At 31.5% G+C, this 15,820-nt stretch overlaps 1 protein-coding gene across 2 annotated transcripts in view; it reads left to right on the top strand.

Moving 5' to 3' along the window:
• The first annotated feature begins 10 nt into the window (after nt 1-10).
• Nucleotides 11-15,820, top strand: part of LOC148623354 (RNA polymerase-associated protein RTF1 homolog) — a 34,574-nt gene continuing 18,764 nt past the window's right edge. For both annotated transcript variants that reach the window (XM_088565158.1, XM_088565160.1), the window contains exons 1-8: nt 11-165; nt 2,740-2,853; nt 3,996-4,131; nt 5,648-5,834; nt 6,546-6,748; nt 9,556-9,757; nt 11,847-11,936; nt 12,900-12,990. In XM_088565158.1, the coding sequence (XP_088421284.1) occupies nt 88-165; nt 2,740-2,853; nt 3,996-4,131; nt 5,648-5,834; nt 6,546-6,748; nt 9,556-9,757; nt 11,847-11,936; nt 12,900-12,990 (1,101 nt within the window). In that variant the 5' untranslated portion in view covers nt 11-87. The remainder of the gene's footprint in view (nt 166-2,739; nt 2,854-3,995; nt 4,132-5,647; nt 5,835-6,545; nt 6,749-9,555; nt 9,758-11,846; nt 11,937-12,899; nt 12,991-15,820) is intronic.

The following is a 15,820-nucleotide window of genomic DNA, read 5'->3' as shown; positions in this document are numbered from 1 at the left end:
TTTATAACACTGCTGATAGTGTAGTGCATTGTGGGAAGAAAGAGCGCACCATCTTATATCTTAATTTGACAATTATTTCTCTTCAAAATGTCTAAGAGAAAAAAGAGTGTAGCTCTTATTGATTCTGATAGCAGTGAAAGTGACAGTGGATCAAATATAGATGAAGTATGACATTGTTGATTGATCAGAGATTTAGTGGATAATAGTGCATTTTTCATGTTTCTGCATTGTTTACATGTGGATTTATATATCAAAGTGGTTTCACACAAAGTGAAACACACAAAATATAAGACCCTCTCCTTTAAATTAAACCCTTCTTTCACACCGATTACTATTACATTTTTTTTTATAAAATTTTATATCCAGTGTGAGTGATTCTAATATATAGTGGTTAGGAATGGAATTTCTTGAAATAGATCTTATTTGAATAATTAAGCCTTATGAATTAATTTGGAAAGAGATATGTGTGATAGTGAATAGAGTGAAATAAGTACAAGACCGTAAATTGTAAATGGAACAATATTAAAACAACACTGGCATCTTACATCTGCTGCATGAAACTCCGCATTCTTTAAGACCCTTTATATTTATGAATAAAAAGGAAGTAGTAGTACTATAAAAATCAACTTACTTCTATGGAAAGTAGGTCTATTCAGATAAATCATCACATGAAATTACATGAGTTTAAATTGGAATAATGTAATGAGCTTTCCAATAATATACACAGTCATACATATAAGAAAGTATAGACTAGTGCAATTAGCAGTGTATTTAGGGTATGGTGTTAAAAGATTGTCCGGGACAAGTGAAACTACCGTTTGGACAAGAAAAAGTTTAAGCATAAATTATACTTGTGACTATTTCATTCATTTTTCAACATTCTTTTTCTAAAGAACAACCTATATTTCAATTTTGGCAAATAGAATTTTCATCAACTTACCTTATCAAGGTTCATAAAATGTTAACACCATACCCTGGTAATTAAGTTATCATCTGTAAGTGCAGAACATGTCCAGTCACCAGCTAGAATTTTGTGAAAGGACCATTTTCTTTTGCAATTAGAATTTGCCATTCTTTTACAATCTGTATAAATGGGAAATTTCTGCTGGAATATGATAAATACAGCATCTTCCCTCTAATCCCAATAACGACATTGCTACAAATATGGATGAAAAAATCTTTAAAGGAAGCTGCAATTTTACCTGAAATTATATTTTGTTTGAGACAAAACACCCCCAATAAAACTAGTGATTTATCCATGATTTTTTTCTCTGATTTGCGGTAGATTTTTGTTCCTACATGTATGTGCTCATATGTTATTATTCATTGAAATGGGTTGCAGAATTCACATATATTGAATGACTTTTGTCCCTTTTCAGTTTAGAAAATTTGCAGTAATTCTAATAAATTTCCAAAAAAAATTAAGAAGTTTTTTTCAAAGAAATCACATTGTATATTTTTGTTTAAAACTGAAATTCTGCTTTCCAACAATTTAAGTACCATTCTATATAAGAATTAGGTAGTGGGTAGCACATCATTTTTCTCAGTTTGGTCTTTTTTGCCTCAAATATATTTTAATACATCTAGTTAACAACTGAAAAGCTATTTAGATTTATTCTGAAGCATCTGTGATGTAGATATTTTTATACTGGTTATGTAGGAAAGAAGTGTGGGGAAATTTTCCTGCCATTTTTCCATAGTGCATTTCAACTAAATTTGACCTATCAATATCTAAAAAATGCAAATTTTACAAAAATTTTAATGGTTATTTCTTGAGGTAATTAGGTATAAATACTTGGATAATGAAATAAAATCTTTGAGTATTTTTTCATGTGCCACATCTTCTATACATTTTGCCTGATTCTTATACAGAGAAGTACTTAATTTACAGTGTCTTCCACTTCAAACTGATTCAATCAAGATAAGTACATTGCTAATGTTAACTATCAGATGTAGCAATAAAATCCTTTCCAGGAAGTTAAGAAGTGTAAAAAAGAACAAAGCATGGTTAAAATACAGAAAACAAGCAGATTTTATAATTCAATGTGAACTGTGAAAGCTACATTAGCTGCCAAATTTATTCAGTTCTGATTCTATCGAATTTTGCTGATTCAATGAAATAAGTTTGTAGTTATGCAATTGAAGCAATAAATGGTGGTAATACCTAAGAAGTATTGTGAAAATGTTTTCTTTTAATCAATGAAGATCTATAAATCTGATCTAACTATTTTTTGCCATTACTTCCAAAGATTGTCAAGAGTCTTTCACCTGAATTAAAAATACTTTCACCTTGGTTAAAAAAATAGAAATAACGGATACACAGGTAAGCACATGTCTTGTTAACATTTCATTTCATCTATTTCTTGATTGGTTTTCAAATAAATAATGACAATTACTGAACATATTTGTGCCACATGATATCGCAGTATGTAAATTACAAAAGGATCCTTGTGTTATATTCACACTTTTTTCTTTTACGGCTTGAGTCCGTCGGTCTTCTTTGTTGTTAATTAACCACTTTTGCTTTGCAATCAGATTTTTTCTTTTAAGAATCAACCCTAACAGCACATGTGCGTATTAAGGTCATTAGAAGTCACATGCATACAAATTTATCTAGGTCAACTTTTTGACTTGTAAGACAATAAATGTATCAACACATATTTCATGTATTTTATGCATTTTATTTGTGGATATCAATTGAAATTAAACAGAAATTACATGATGTTGTTCTTATTATAGGATCTTAAAGCCCTTGCTAAAAGTAAAAGAAAACGTCGGGGATCTGAATCTCAGACATCAGCCCCACCATCACAAAGTGACTCAGATTCTGAAACCTCAGAAAGTGATGATGATGTAAGTAAAGTTAATTTATTAGGCATTGTACAATTTGATAATCAGTGTTCTCTTCAGAAATGTTTAAATGGCTACTCAAGTCTTGTACACATTGAACTAATACAGATTAGCAGAAAAAAGATTACTTGACCTCCATTTGATCTGCTAGACTGATTTTTTTTTTATTCCTTACCATGGGGAAATGTTAAACAGTTTTGGCCTCACACAAGTATATGGATGTTTTTTTTTGTGATTCTAGTTTTGGCAGATGTTAAGTGGTACTCTAAGTACTTAAACCCTAAGTAAATATTTTGCAAAATTTATTTTGGCGATTTTAGATAGACCACTAAATATGCCAAAATTAGCACCCTTTAAAAATTACCTGATATATTTGGTGGTTTTCAGAGTGGGAATCAGTCAAGCCTCTAAGCTGTCATAGGTATCTAAAATTTGCTGAGCTCAAAAATCTAAAGCGATAACATGACATTCAATGTACCTTGTGATTTTAAAGTCCAGTACTCTAATAACTGAGAAAGAACACCCTAGTCCTCTTCTGTATACTAGTCTTTTGATTTATTGTCAAAATGTGTAAGTCCATCTGTTTTCATTTTCTTGTAAGTAAAACTCATCCTTAATTATTCCAAAGAATAAAAAGAAGCTTCATTAGTTCATATGAATATTTGGCATTTCATGTAGGTGCCCATAGTGCTGGATATTGGTTGCTGAATTCTTACAAGGGGGAATAACTCTGCTTTTAGATTTTACATGTTTAGAGTTAAGAATACAACTCTTGTAAAACTTTTCAATGAATTTTAACATGACTTTGTATAAACTTTAAACACTTAATACAAAGGTAAGGCATTACATATAAATGTGTGTGGATCAAGTAAATATTGTTGGATGCTGAAGTTACTTGTAAAAATATAAACATGGGACAGGATTTACATGAACTTTCTGGCCAAGTTTGACACAGAATGGTTACATGTGAAATATGTTGTTGAAAGTAAAATTTTAGGCACATTAAAAAGAGATTTGAACAGTCCTTGAATGCTTATAGTTAAAAATATCAAATTAATTTTTTTTTAGATATGTTGTGCCCAAGTAGAGGTGAGGTTCTTTCTCAGCTTACAGTATTTCTAGATATTATAAATTCTCTGTTTTAGTGGACAGCCAATGGCAAAGGTAAAAGAAAAAAGAAGAGAGGGAAACCAGCCAAAAAATCAAACAGAAAGTCATCAGCTTTATCATCATCTGAAAGCGAAGCTGAAAGTGAGAAACAGGTGTCAGAACCAGAAGAAGGTAGCTCATTCACAGTATTTTTTATCACCAGCATAATTTTGTGTGGTATTAATAATATATGTTGCTGTTGTTGTCATATAAATGATGACAATATCAAGTGGAGTAGTTTTCCTATCTCAATGAAATGTTCATAAGTGCAGTTTTTAAAACTAGTTTAACTAGTTGAGACCATTAAAATTCAATAGCAAATTAATGAGACAGAATGTGCAACAATAATCTTTGATTAATTATGAATTCAAGGGGATCAGAAGTCTGTTTAGGTGGATAGAAAGAAAAAAAAATGTTGTGATTATTAATCTATCAAAGTTGATTGTATATATAGTAAGTGATGATGGTTTATGAAATTTCTTCTGATTGCTATGATCAGGCTTACAAGTGTTTGTTTTAATCAAAGTTGTACAATGACTATTTAGATAATTGAATTGGGAAAAACAGATTATTTTTTTACTGTTTTTTGGTTAATCTTGAAAATTGTTTTACTTCTACAACAAACTTTTTAGTGTTAGGAGTGGTCCTTATCTGATCAGTGTTAAAGGTAAAAGAATGAACTTAAAGTCTACATTTTCATCTTAACCAGTATTTAATTACGTAACTGAAGTTATTGAGTTCAGTAGCAGTAATTGTGAATGAAAAAAACAGCTTTCTTCTGTTTGTCTCAAATATGTGTAATGTATTTTGTGGTTGTTACAAGAAGAGGGTTGAAAATACCAGCATATATATCAGTTTAAAAAGTGACGGATTGTTTTATGCTTTCATGGTCTTATTCATTAGTGTTCCCATACCTTTCTAGTTCTGCCACATGGCCACCCTGTGTTGTTATCTGACACTTTCGTTTTTCAAAAATGAATCATCATGTTTAATATGTTACTTTGAAATGGATTTTGGCAGATTGGAAGTGTGAGGGTAAAAAAGGTATATACCATAGCTTAGGGGGAAAATGGCATCAATTTTGTGAATATGCAGCAGCTGTAAAAATTACCGAAATCATAAAAGTATGATTAAAATACACTTGATGGGACTTGTGGGGATAAAAAAAGGCATATATGTTTTTGGCAGATACCACAGCTTAGGGGGAAAATGGCATAAATTTTGTGAATATGCCCGAGCAGCTGTAAAAATTACCGAAATCATAAAAGCATGATTAAAATACACTTGCTATCAACCAATCAGAATGCAGGTGTGATCAATCTTAAAATATCTACCTTTATTTTTACCATCCAAATAAATGCATAATAATTTTGTTCCTGTAGACAGTAACATTTGTAACCTTCAGCTCCCAGTTTTTAGTGGAGTCTGAGTTGCTCATTTGCTTTTTTTACTTTGTATGTATGATTTTAGTTACTCTATGTTCTTCATTCTGTATGTCTGTTTTTCATGTCTGGTCTTTGTCCCTGGATTACATTCTTTTGATTACCGTGGTTCCCTTAATTACTCTGTCAATAACCATGTGCAGAGTGTACAAAAGTGACAAAAAATCTTCCCTGTGAATTAATAGTTTCTGGTATATTTATTATAGGTGAGGTATCTGACAGTCCAGCAGAGAACTCTGGATCAGAATCAGACAAAGAGAGATTTGATGATGGTTATGATGAAAATTTGATTGGAGATGAGGAAGACAGACTTCGACTTGAAAAAATGACAGAAAAAGAAAGGGAACAAATTTTATACAGTAGAATTGAAAGGAGAGAGGCTTTAAAAACTAGGTATATCTTAGTTGTGTTATGTCCTATAAAAATTTACAGTCTTTATAATATATAATATGCAAACAGCATGTTATAATAGACTTTTAAAATATAGAAATGTCTGTACATCTGTCACAATCATGTTATGTTGATTTTTGAGAGTGGTTGATGTGATTTATTTCATTCCTAACAGTTCTTTGTTTTCTTATAGAGAATATTTTTTGGGAGGGAGCTACATTTAGTTTTCACTCTAGAGTAACTTATAATCTAAAGAAGAAATTGGCAATTTTTCAAGTGTGGCAATCTTGGTTCAGTTAACTTCAATATTTATGGTGATCTTTGTTGAGAAAATGGCATTAGGTACAATTGAAATGTTTATACTTTTGTCTAAGGACTAATTTGCTAAAATTTGCAACCTATGTATTAAATACTGACAAACCATTCAACATACTGTAAAGTATTCAGTCTACTTAAATATTGAATTAAATTAAATACTGCCTGAAATCTGCAGACAGGCAGTAATCTTGTTTCAGGGATTTTGATGGGGAATATATAGAGTGCTAAAAAAGTAAATGCATCATGATGGTATAGATGGAAAAGATGCTGTAATTCTTCAACAATTAGTAAGCATATTCTTCAGAAATGATACTTTAGATGAATTTCTGTTGAAATAAACTCAGAATACAGTGTGAGAATATAACTTACAGAAAAATGTTATAATTTGATGTTTAGATTTGACATAGAAAAGAAGTTACGCCAGGCCAGAAAACAACAACAGAAGAAAAAGGATAAACAAATAGCTGAATCATTCCTAGAGAGACCTCCCAGTCAGAGAAGTAAAGAACGAAGAAAAAATATGGAAGACAAGAAAGATACTGGAAAATTCTCAGCCCTGAAAGAGATGAAAGCAAAGCGAGAAGAAAAAAAGCGTCAAGGTAAACACTAAAATTTCATGTACTAACTTTTTGTTTAAACTTTGAAATGGTGATTGAAAATTATCACAATGTCCCTTTAAACATTGATCAGACATGTTGTCATGGTACCATGTTACATCATTTGTTTTCAAACTTAAAGATTGAGTGCTTGAAATGTTTAGATCTATCTCTATTAGGCCAAAATTAAAAATATGTTTGTTTCCCCTTGCCCTGACTGGGTAAAAAAAAAAGGCGCGGAGTCAAAAAAATTTTTACCAAAAAATTTTGATGTTTTTTTTTATTTCCGGAAAATAATCGCGTCCGATCTGTGTCGGCTTTGGATATTACTTTAGCTGATTTCGGAACTTACCAGCATTTATCTATCCAATGTATTGGTATTACTTTGAAAGATTGGTGACAAAATTGCACTGTCGTCAACTGTTCATGTTTGAATCAAGTACAAACAATCTTCAAAAGTTGTTCCAGTCTTGGTAAATAGACAGTACAGTTTTTTTTTTTTTTTCAAAACAATGCACTTGACATGACGTGCTATACAATCTAACCATGGATGATGAACGCGAGGTCATTGTCACTGTCAAGGTTGTTCATAATTTTGATATAAAAAATCATATATGTTCAATTTGATATCATCAAACCCTCACCTGAATCAGCTGGCAGATTTACTTGTAATTTATATGAATTTAATTTATATTTTTATTTCTATCAAGTAGGTGTAAGTTGGTGTATGGTTCATGTCTAACAATTTAAATTAACCTGTCTAACACCATCACTGACATTTCTTTCTTCTTCCCAAACTTTTTTTGCCATGGGGATGGTAGGGTGTGTTGAAACAGTAAATTTCTAGGGGGAGTGCTTCCAAAATTTTTTTTATAAGTGCACTTAGTCATTATTTTTCAAGGGGTGGGGAATGTAATCCCTGCTTCTCTTCCCTTTATACCACCACTTCCCATCTCCTGATTCCTCACTTGCCGACCCTTTCAATTTTACTCCACCTTTTACTTCCAACAAAAAACACCACTCTTCACCTCACAAGCTTTTCATTCCATTAGTGAAGCTAGGGTGTACCAGATATCCCTGTAATTTTAACTCTAGATATCACCCAAAATATATTGAAAAAATCCATGTTCCTATAAATAATCTAAGATATCCTGTATTCCTAAATTTTTTTAAGGTTATTAATATCCCATACCTCATTACATGTAACCATTTGGCCTTACATCCCAAATCCCTAAAATATAATTGGCCAATATCCCATGTTCCGATTTCCCCTATATAAGCCTCATTTACCCTGACCCTTCTATTACATTTCATCCATCCCCCTTTTCCAGTAATAAAATGACCAAGTTCAGCTATTTGTAAGTTTAAAATAAACGAAGCGCTTCCAAAATAGGAGTTGTCAATGCTGAGCTCTGTAACTTTACAGGATGTTTTTTATATGTATATATATTGAAGACGTGCACCAGCTGTGGTGAAAAATATGAAATTGATTCTTACATTACAAAGAAAAAAAATTATGGAGTGATTTCATATGCCAGGTATTCCTCACGTTCTTCATGTTAGCTCTGCTTCCATGTGTTAAGATACATGGCCACAGACATTGAAATAGTTATCAACATGATGTTTTAACATTGAGATTTTGTTGTCACTGTATGAGTTCCAAGGAGGAATATTTCTCATAATTAATTTTTCATTTTACAAAAATATGATAATGTTCATAAGTACTTTGCCGATATTTCTAATCATGCTAGTCATTGCATTGAACTTTTGATACATTTTGACATGTTGTTTCAGATTATTTGTTTCTATTCAATAATAAATGTTTTTTTCAATCCTTTGCATTTCAATGAGTAATATTTCTATTGGTGCCCCAATCTCCTCTTTCATGAGTGTTTCCATCAATTTATATATGTATATGAAAAAAAAATGCCTGCCTGCCTGCCTGCCTGCCTGCCTGCGTGGTCAAATTCAGAAGCTAGACCCGGGGGAGGGGAAACAAACATTCTTTTAAATATGGCCTTAATGTGTGTATTCTACAGTGGAGAGCAAATACAGTGAATCTCCACTTAGCTTGCTAATTTTCATATTCAGCTGCATTCAGTATGATTTTAATCTCTTTGAGAAGAAAAATAAAACTCTGTCAAAAAGTAACAATTCTGAAGACTAAGTGATTCTTCTTCCGTTTGAAGACTTAACTCATTCTATGACAAGGTTCAGTAATGTAGACTAGAAACCATTCTAAGGTATTTACATATTTTTTTTCTCGGTCTGGAATAAAGATTTTTGATATTTACAGAATTTTAAATTTTTTTTCTCGAAATTTTAAGAGGAAACTCCCAATCATGGATTACGAAAGCGTTAACAGAGAAACAATCTTCCCACGCTACCTCACAATTTTGTTTATAAGTATTCCTAAGCTGTAAAATAAAAGAAGATTTAGTTTTTGATGGGAAAAACATAGTATTAGATTCATTATGAGGATTGATGTCTTGCATAAATAAAAAGCAGACAGAAAATGGGATGAAAATTTGCCTTGTGTTTTCTTAAATGGTTACTGTACCTGTGTGTACTGCAGTTAATCGTCCTTTCAAATCAATACTACCAACATTAGAGTGGTCCTCACATGAGAGGTTGTGGTAATTGTTAAAGCATTTACATACAATTTTTATAATATAAAATGGACTGTTTTGACATTTAACACCAGGAGTAGGGTTATATTAAATATATTCTACAACATTAGTTACCTGACTTTTTACAAGCCTTCAGATTTGTTAATAACAAATGAGATATATTTATTATGTACTTTAAAGAAGAAGCATCTAAACAGAAGAAACTAGAGGAAAAAAAGAAGAAAACACTAAAGGCTGATGATGTGTATTCTGATGATGATGAAGATGAGGAGGAAGATGATGATGACAAAGACAATAAAATGGATGTTGATGATGTAAAATCTTCGTCAGATTCAGAATCAGGTGAAAGATCCTCTGATGAGGGGTGGCAGTCTGATGAAGAGTAAGTAACTACAACAAACAAATGAATATTAACTCAGGTATGATATCTCAATAAATTTGACCTAACAGTTCTGATTGAGATGAGAGCTACAAATTTGTTGCTTTTATGAAGATAAAATCTGATATTTATATCCCTACTTAACGAGTGGGTGGTGTATTGGAATGACAGTTGAAATTATCTTAGATCCCAATGAATGGATGGATTTAAAATTTGGTGTGTTGCTTTATATAGATAGGCCATATGTTGGGTGTTCACTGATATCAACTTCCCCTATTGTGTGGGACTTTGCCATTTCACTATATTGAAGGATGGAGAAAATTTTTTCAAAAAAATCTCTGCTTCCGAAAGATGGATTGATTTCAAATTTGGTATGATGCTTTTTATAAATGGGCCGTACATTGTAAGTGGTTTAGGTTGCCATCCGATATCATTCTTGTACTAGTGGGGGTATACCTTGCACAATATTGTTGCACAACTTAATGTTTCTGCTGTTTTGCTGTTTCTTTCAATCAATTAGATTAAAAAAGTATTAAGATTTTTTTCCAATTGACAGGACAAAGAGATCTATTCTTTTATACCAGTTTCCGACCTTGTTATTTATTAAAAATTTTAGCTTGCCCTATTAAAAAAAGTTTTATTTGCATATTTCTGTAAAAAAATTTATTAACCCAGGCAAAAACGATGTGTGACCTGTTACAACATTTATATGACAAAATGACATCACAAAATGTTGTTTCTAAGCAACTTCATATATTTCTTATGAATTTAAGACGTTTGCTGGTGGTTTTTCCACCGTGAAGTATTAGCCAAATGCACATTACACTTTAATGGTTGAAATATTTAAGTTGTTGGAGCTTGTGGCTAAAACCTTCTGCAAAGAAAAATGAAGTGAAATCAAGCATCTTCCACAGTTTGAAAGAACTTACTCATTTTATACTTGAGTTATATGAACTACAAAAAGTTCTGTGATCTAAATTAGCAAACAATTTACTAAACATTATGCAATATCCAAACTGATTTGTCTAAACTTTGCAGGGGTGAATTTGAAGTAAACGGAATGTACTCCTTTGAAATTATCTTTCAAAGGTATCCATAAAATAATGAAGCGGAAATTCTTATTGAATCAGCATGTTTACACTGTTTAGGAAAGTTATTTCAATCAGTTCTTAAATCCCCATTAACAATATATACACAAGGGTCATGGTGGTGTAAATAACTTAGACAGGAAGGAAGATAATTAGGAATATTCAGTGATTGGGATTAGAAGGAGCCATATCCTTTTTAGCTCACCTGCTCTTAGGCCATGTGACCTATTGCCATCACTTGGGTGTCCGTTATTGACTGCCGTCGTTAACTTTTCTTTAAAAATCTTCTCCTCTGAAACCACTCAAGGGATTATTACTATACTTGGTCACCAGCATCCTTAGGGTATTTACTTTACATATGTCTATTATTTAGTTAAAGCATAAAACATGGATGCCTTTGCTATTTTCAGACCAATATGGTCAAGTCACCAATTTCTACATATATTTCATAAACTATAACAGATATTGGAATAAATTGCAACCTTTTTTCCTTTGGGTCTATTGGGTCAAAATTGTAGGATGACTCCTTGATAGAGTATTTGCCCTTGAAAGATGAAAAATGATGTTATTTAAAGTTTTTTTAGCCAATAATTTGAAAATTATAATAAATAGAAAAAAAAACTTTCAATTGATGAAATGATCCTTATGATAATGCCTACTAAAGTCTTCCTGTCTATAAGTTATAGAACGGCTCCTTACTAGAGTTATTGCCCTTGAAAGGTGAAGTATGAACCAGGTGTGTGATTCAGGCTCCTCCTAGAAGTCTAGTTATCATGTTCCTGCTGAAAATGTCCCATTCAAATCAAATTTATTTTACAAAGAATGTTAAAGAATGACTCATTCGGATCTTGACGATCATTAAAAATGACCCATTCAAAGCACTGATATTCTTTCCAAAAATTCCAAAAGATGATGATATTTCCAACCATGTTTCTGGCCTTCAATATTGATTTTGGTGTGTACAAATTATGACCCTTGATTATGAATTAATTTATGATTTGTAGCTTTAACCAAAGGCCAAGAAAAAAACTACAGTATATATCAACTAAAGAACAGCTTACAAAAGTCAGACTGTCTCGACACAAAATTGAAAGGTATGGTAAAGTCAATGAATCATATCGATGGTTATAAAAATGTTATTGGTCATATCTACAGTACTGATTTTCTTCTGTTTTTAGTAACATTGAAATTATTTTAGTTTCTCTCATGAACCAAACATCCAAATCCATTAAGCATGTGGTCTTTACCATAAACTCATAGTATCTGCAAGTTTTAATGAAACTTTCAGGAAATTATAAGTAGGTAAAGCTATTGTGCACTTGCTACTTTAATTATTTAATGGAATGAATTCAAGGCTTTAAATAGCTTGTGGACTTTGACAATGATTATAATAGATGATAGGTCTTCTTTATCATCATGAACTCCTGAATGAATTTTAATGAAACTAATTGGGAATGGTTATAAAATAAGGCTATTGTACACCTATATAAATTTTGGTGTGATTGGATTTTGGGTTTCCTTAAATCTTTCTTAAAACTTCACTATTGAATCCAATGAAGCAGCCATTCTGTATTACATGCTGTTGTGCACATATTTAAATATCTGACTTACAATGTTTTTGTTTTGTGGTTAAATTTTAGGATTGATTGATTGTTGATTGATTACTTGATGTTTAATTTCCAAGCAACAACATTGTTTCGGCTATATCTGGGTAATGAACATGAAATTGGTGATGAAATGAAATGAAATATGGGATTGGACACAAGGATAATAGGGTCAACAAATTTTGATTGCCACTGGAAATAGCGAGAGGTGGGTAGGGTGGGCAGTAAAGAGTCCTGAAGGGACAACAAGTGCAAATTCATGTTGAGTTTGCTGAAGTATTCTATATGGTATATCAAACTTCTGGTGTCGGTTGGAGCTACTAAATGTTTTTATGTTTATATATCCCTATCCAGACCACTTTTAGGAAACCTGAGCTGACTGTCTAAACTAACTGATTTGCATTTTATTGTTCCTGTTTTTCGTTTAATGCTTTAAATTTGTGTTTTTGTTAGGTGGGTACATATGCCTTTCTTTAAGAAGACAGTAGTTGGTTGTTATGTAAGGATTGGTATTGGAAACCATGAAGGAAGAGCTGTTTATAGGGTACGTACTTGATACAGGAAAGAGTTGTTTCCTTAATATATATTCTTGTTTCCTTCACAATGACCTACCTGATTAAAAGTTTTAGTATTTTGAATTTATTTCAGTTTTCAATGAAAATTAGATAGTAAAGTTCAATTTCCCATTAAACTAAGTACAGGTTTCAAAAAAAAAAATTTCTTAATTGATTTAATTTGGGTACAGATTGTGCTCAGTTTTTACTGTGACTGTTCAGTTTTTCACTTGAAATCTAAAAACTTTAAATGACTTGGTAAAAATAATGAGTGAAAATAGAATAAAGAAGGTTAGACCCCAAAAAATATTTGTACATTTTAAACTAAGTCAAATTTACCATTAAATTTAGTTTGTCAATTTAAAGGTTTGCCACTTTATTATACTGCCTCCATTTAAAGTGGGGCAGATTACACTACGGCTAACGACCATTTTGACGATTCCCTTTTCCCACGGTGGGCGTGGGCAGTGGTGGACAATTTGTGTCCACCCTTGGACACGTTCCCACCGGCCCACGGTGGACACGTGGTTGGTCGCTGTCCACGTTGCCCACGCATTCTGGTGGTCAATTTTAAATCTTGTTTCGTTTTAACAGGAATCCGAGTTAAAAACTCATTCTTATGTAATAATTATTACAGTCCTGTTGTATTATAATCAGTTGTATTAATATCTAATTGTATGAACTATCGGTAACAATATTTCACAGGTGTCAATAGAGCTTCTTTATAATTGACAGTTATCAATTACCTGTGGGCGGGATTAAAGCAGAGAAGCGTGAGCATTTGCCATCTAATGGAATAAATACAGGAAATCGTGGTAACCTTTGATAGGTGCCATTTGATCTCTTTAATTGACAGTTAATCAATGAACGGTAGCGGCAGGTTTTAATACAGTGCAGTGCTATCACTTGTCAAAAAATAAATTGTGTCATAGAAGAATTTTTTCATTTAATGTTAATCAAATGTTACTTGTTGGATTGTAATATTTTCAGAAATACCGAATAGTTGAACATAACTTATATGAATTTGGAAACAACAACTAATCTTGTAAGATGAATTCTGGGAAAAATACTTTAACGACCATGTGATGGAAAAAGTGCAACCTCCTTTGCTTATAATATTTAAAATTCTTAGAGAAAATCAGCTAAGATTGGATGTGCAGTCCCTTTGAAAGATGAATCTATTTTCAACAGCATCCCCTTTTATGGCACTGCATTATTTTACTATGAATTTCTCACTGTGGCTAAAGATGCAAGTGTTCTATCTCGGACCTTCGATTGACAGGTAATCAAATAAATAAAATGTCAAGGGTGTGGTTTTAAGTAAAGATGCAGTAACATTGATTGACAGGTAATAAATTAAAGGAATATTGAGGGTGTGGTTTAAAGTATTGTGAAATGAAACTGGACAATTAACCGGCGCGTATTAGCTAAAGACACTTACATGTACCTTAGAAGATGTATTCATGTAGGTGATTTAATCATGATTTGACCTTCGTGCATGTGTCTTCTAAGATTGAGGAGTAATAATAATTATTTTTTTTCTTTTTTTTGTCATCAACCGTAAAGAAAATAAACGAGATATACGATGAGTGCAACCTTCATGAAATTCGTAAATAAAATTGAAACGACTGTGGGCTGGTGTTATGAAGTTTAAATATGTTAAAATTTGAATAATACTCTCTACTATAATTAATTTAATATGTATCCATTTCAATAACTACAGGTGAAAGGCAGAATAACGCAAAAATACAAAATTTTCAAACTTAATTTTGTCCTGTTTAAGTATTGAAATATATTGGAGATTTTCGTAAAAAAGGCCTACTAAGTCGGCACACCAGTGTAAATAAAAATACCAATTAGTTTAATTTATTCTATATATAGTTAGTCGTAAAATTCATACTAGAAGAATTTTTTTTTTTTTTCAGATTATATATATCTAGGGGATTCTAACACTATTTTATATGGGATTTTTAATGGCGAAATTTTGATTTAAAAATATAATTTTGGATGTCCCTAATACGCTTCTGTAATCATAAAACATTAATTTCGGTTTCTTTTTATTCATTAATCTAAATATTATTAAACGATTCCTTCTCGTTAATTAGCAGTTAATCCACCACTTCCTGTATCTTGGCTGAGTGTGACACACTCAGGTATTAAGTAGTGACATCACACAGATAATACTAATTAAGTTAACGTTGTAAACACATTAATTAATTTTATTTCTAGGTGGCTATGATATGAAAATCACAAATACTTTACAAGATTATTATGTTTTGAAAAAGAAAAAAATACTTGTATTGAGCATGATTTTAAATGATTGCCCTTGTGTCATTCACCTATTTATATATTCATAAACTAACAATGGATATTTTGAAAATGAAAGTAATAATGTTTTTGGAATAAAGTTTCAGAAGATTCTAAAAAATTACGATATTTCAAAATAAAACACTTTAAAAGAAATCCATTTTCGGGAATTACATGTAAATTAATTTTAATTAAAAAGTCTGACTTGTAAAATGAAAAGTTATGATTTAACATCAAAGGTATGAAAAATTTAAGAAAGCATAATTTTACATTTCTCTATGTTTTTTGAATGAAGGTGTCGAATTTTAAATACTTTCAAGTATTATTACTCTTCTTATTATCTATGCAAGTAAGGCACGTTGTTCATTGATTGATAATTGTTGCAGTGTCAACTAAATGTCAATTTACCTCATACGATGCTCAAAACACAGGGACACACCTTTTGATAAAACGTGAAACACATTGATTTGTCGACAATATTACAAAGGCGTTTATCAAATTTGCATAAGAAGT

This window comes from Perna viridis, chromosome 2 (genome assembly GCF_037379345.1).
Source record: "Perna viridis isolate PV_CMFRI_1.1 ecotype Kerala chromosome 2, ASM3737934v1, whole genome shotgun sequence".
Taxonomy (NCBI): Eukaryota; Metazoa; Mollusca; class Bivalvia; order Mytilida; family Mytilidae; genus Perna; species Perna viridis.
Note: the sequence above shows the minus strand (reverse complement) of the source record. Positions and strands in the feature narration are given on the sequence as shown.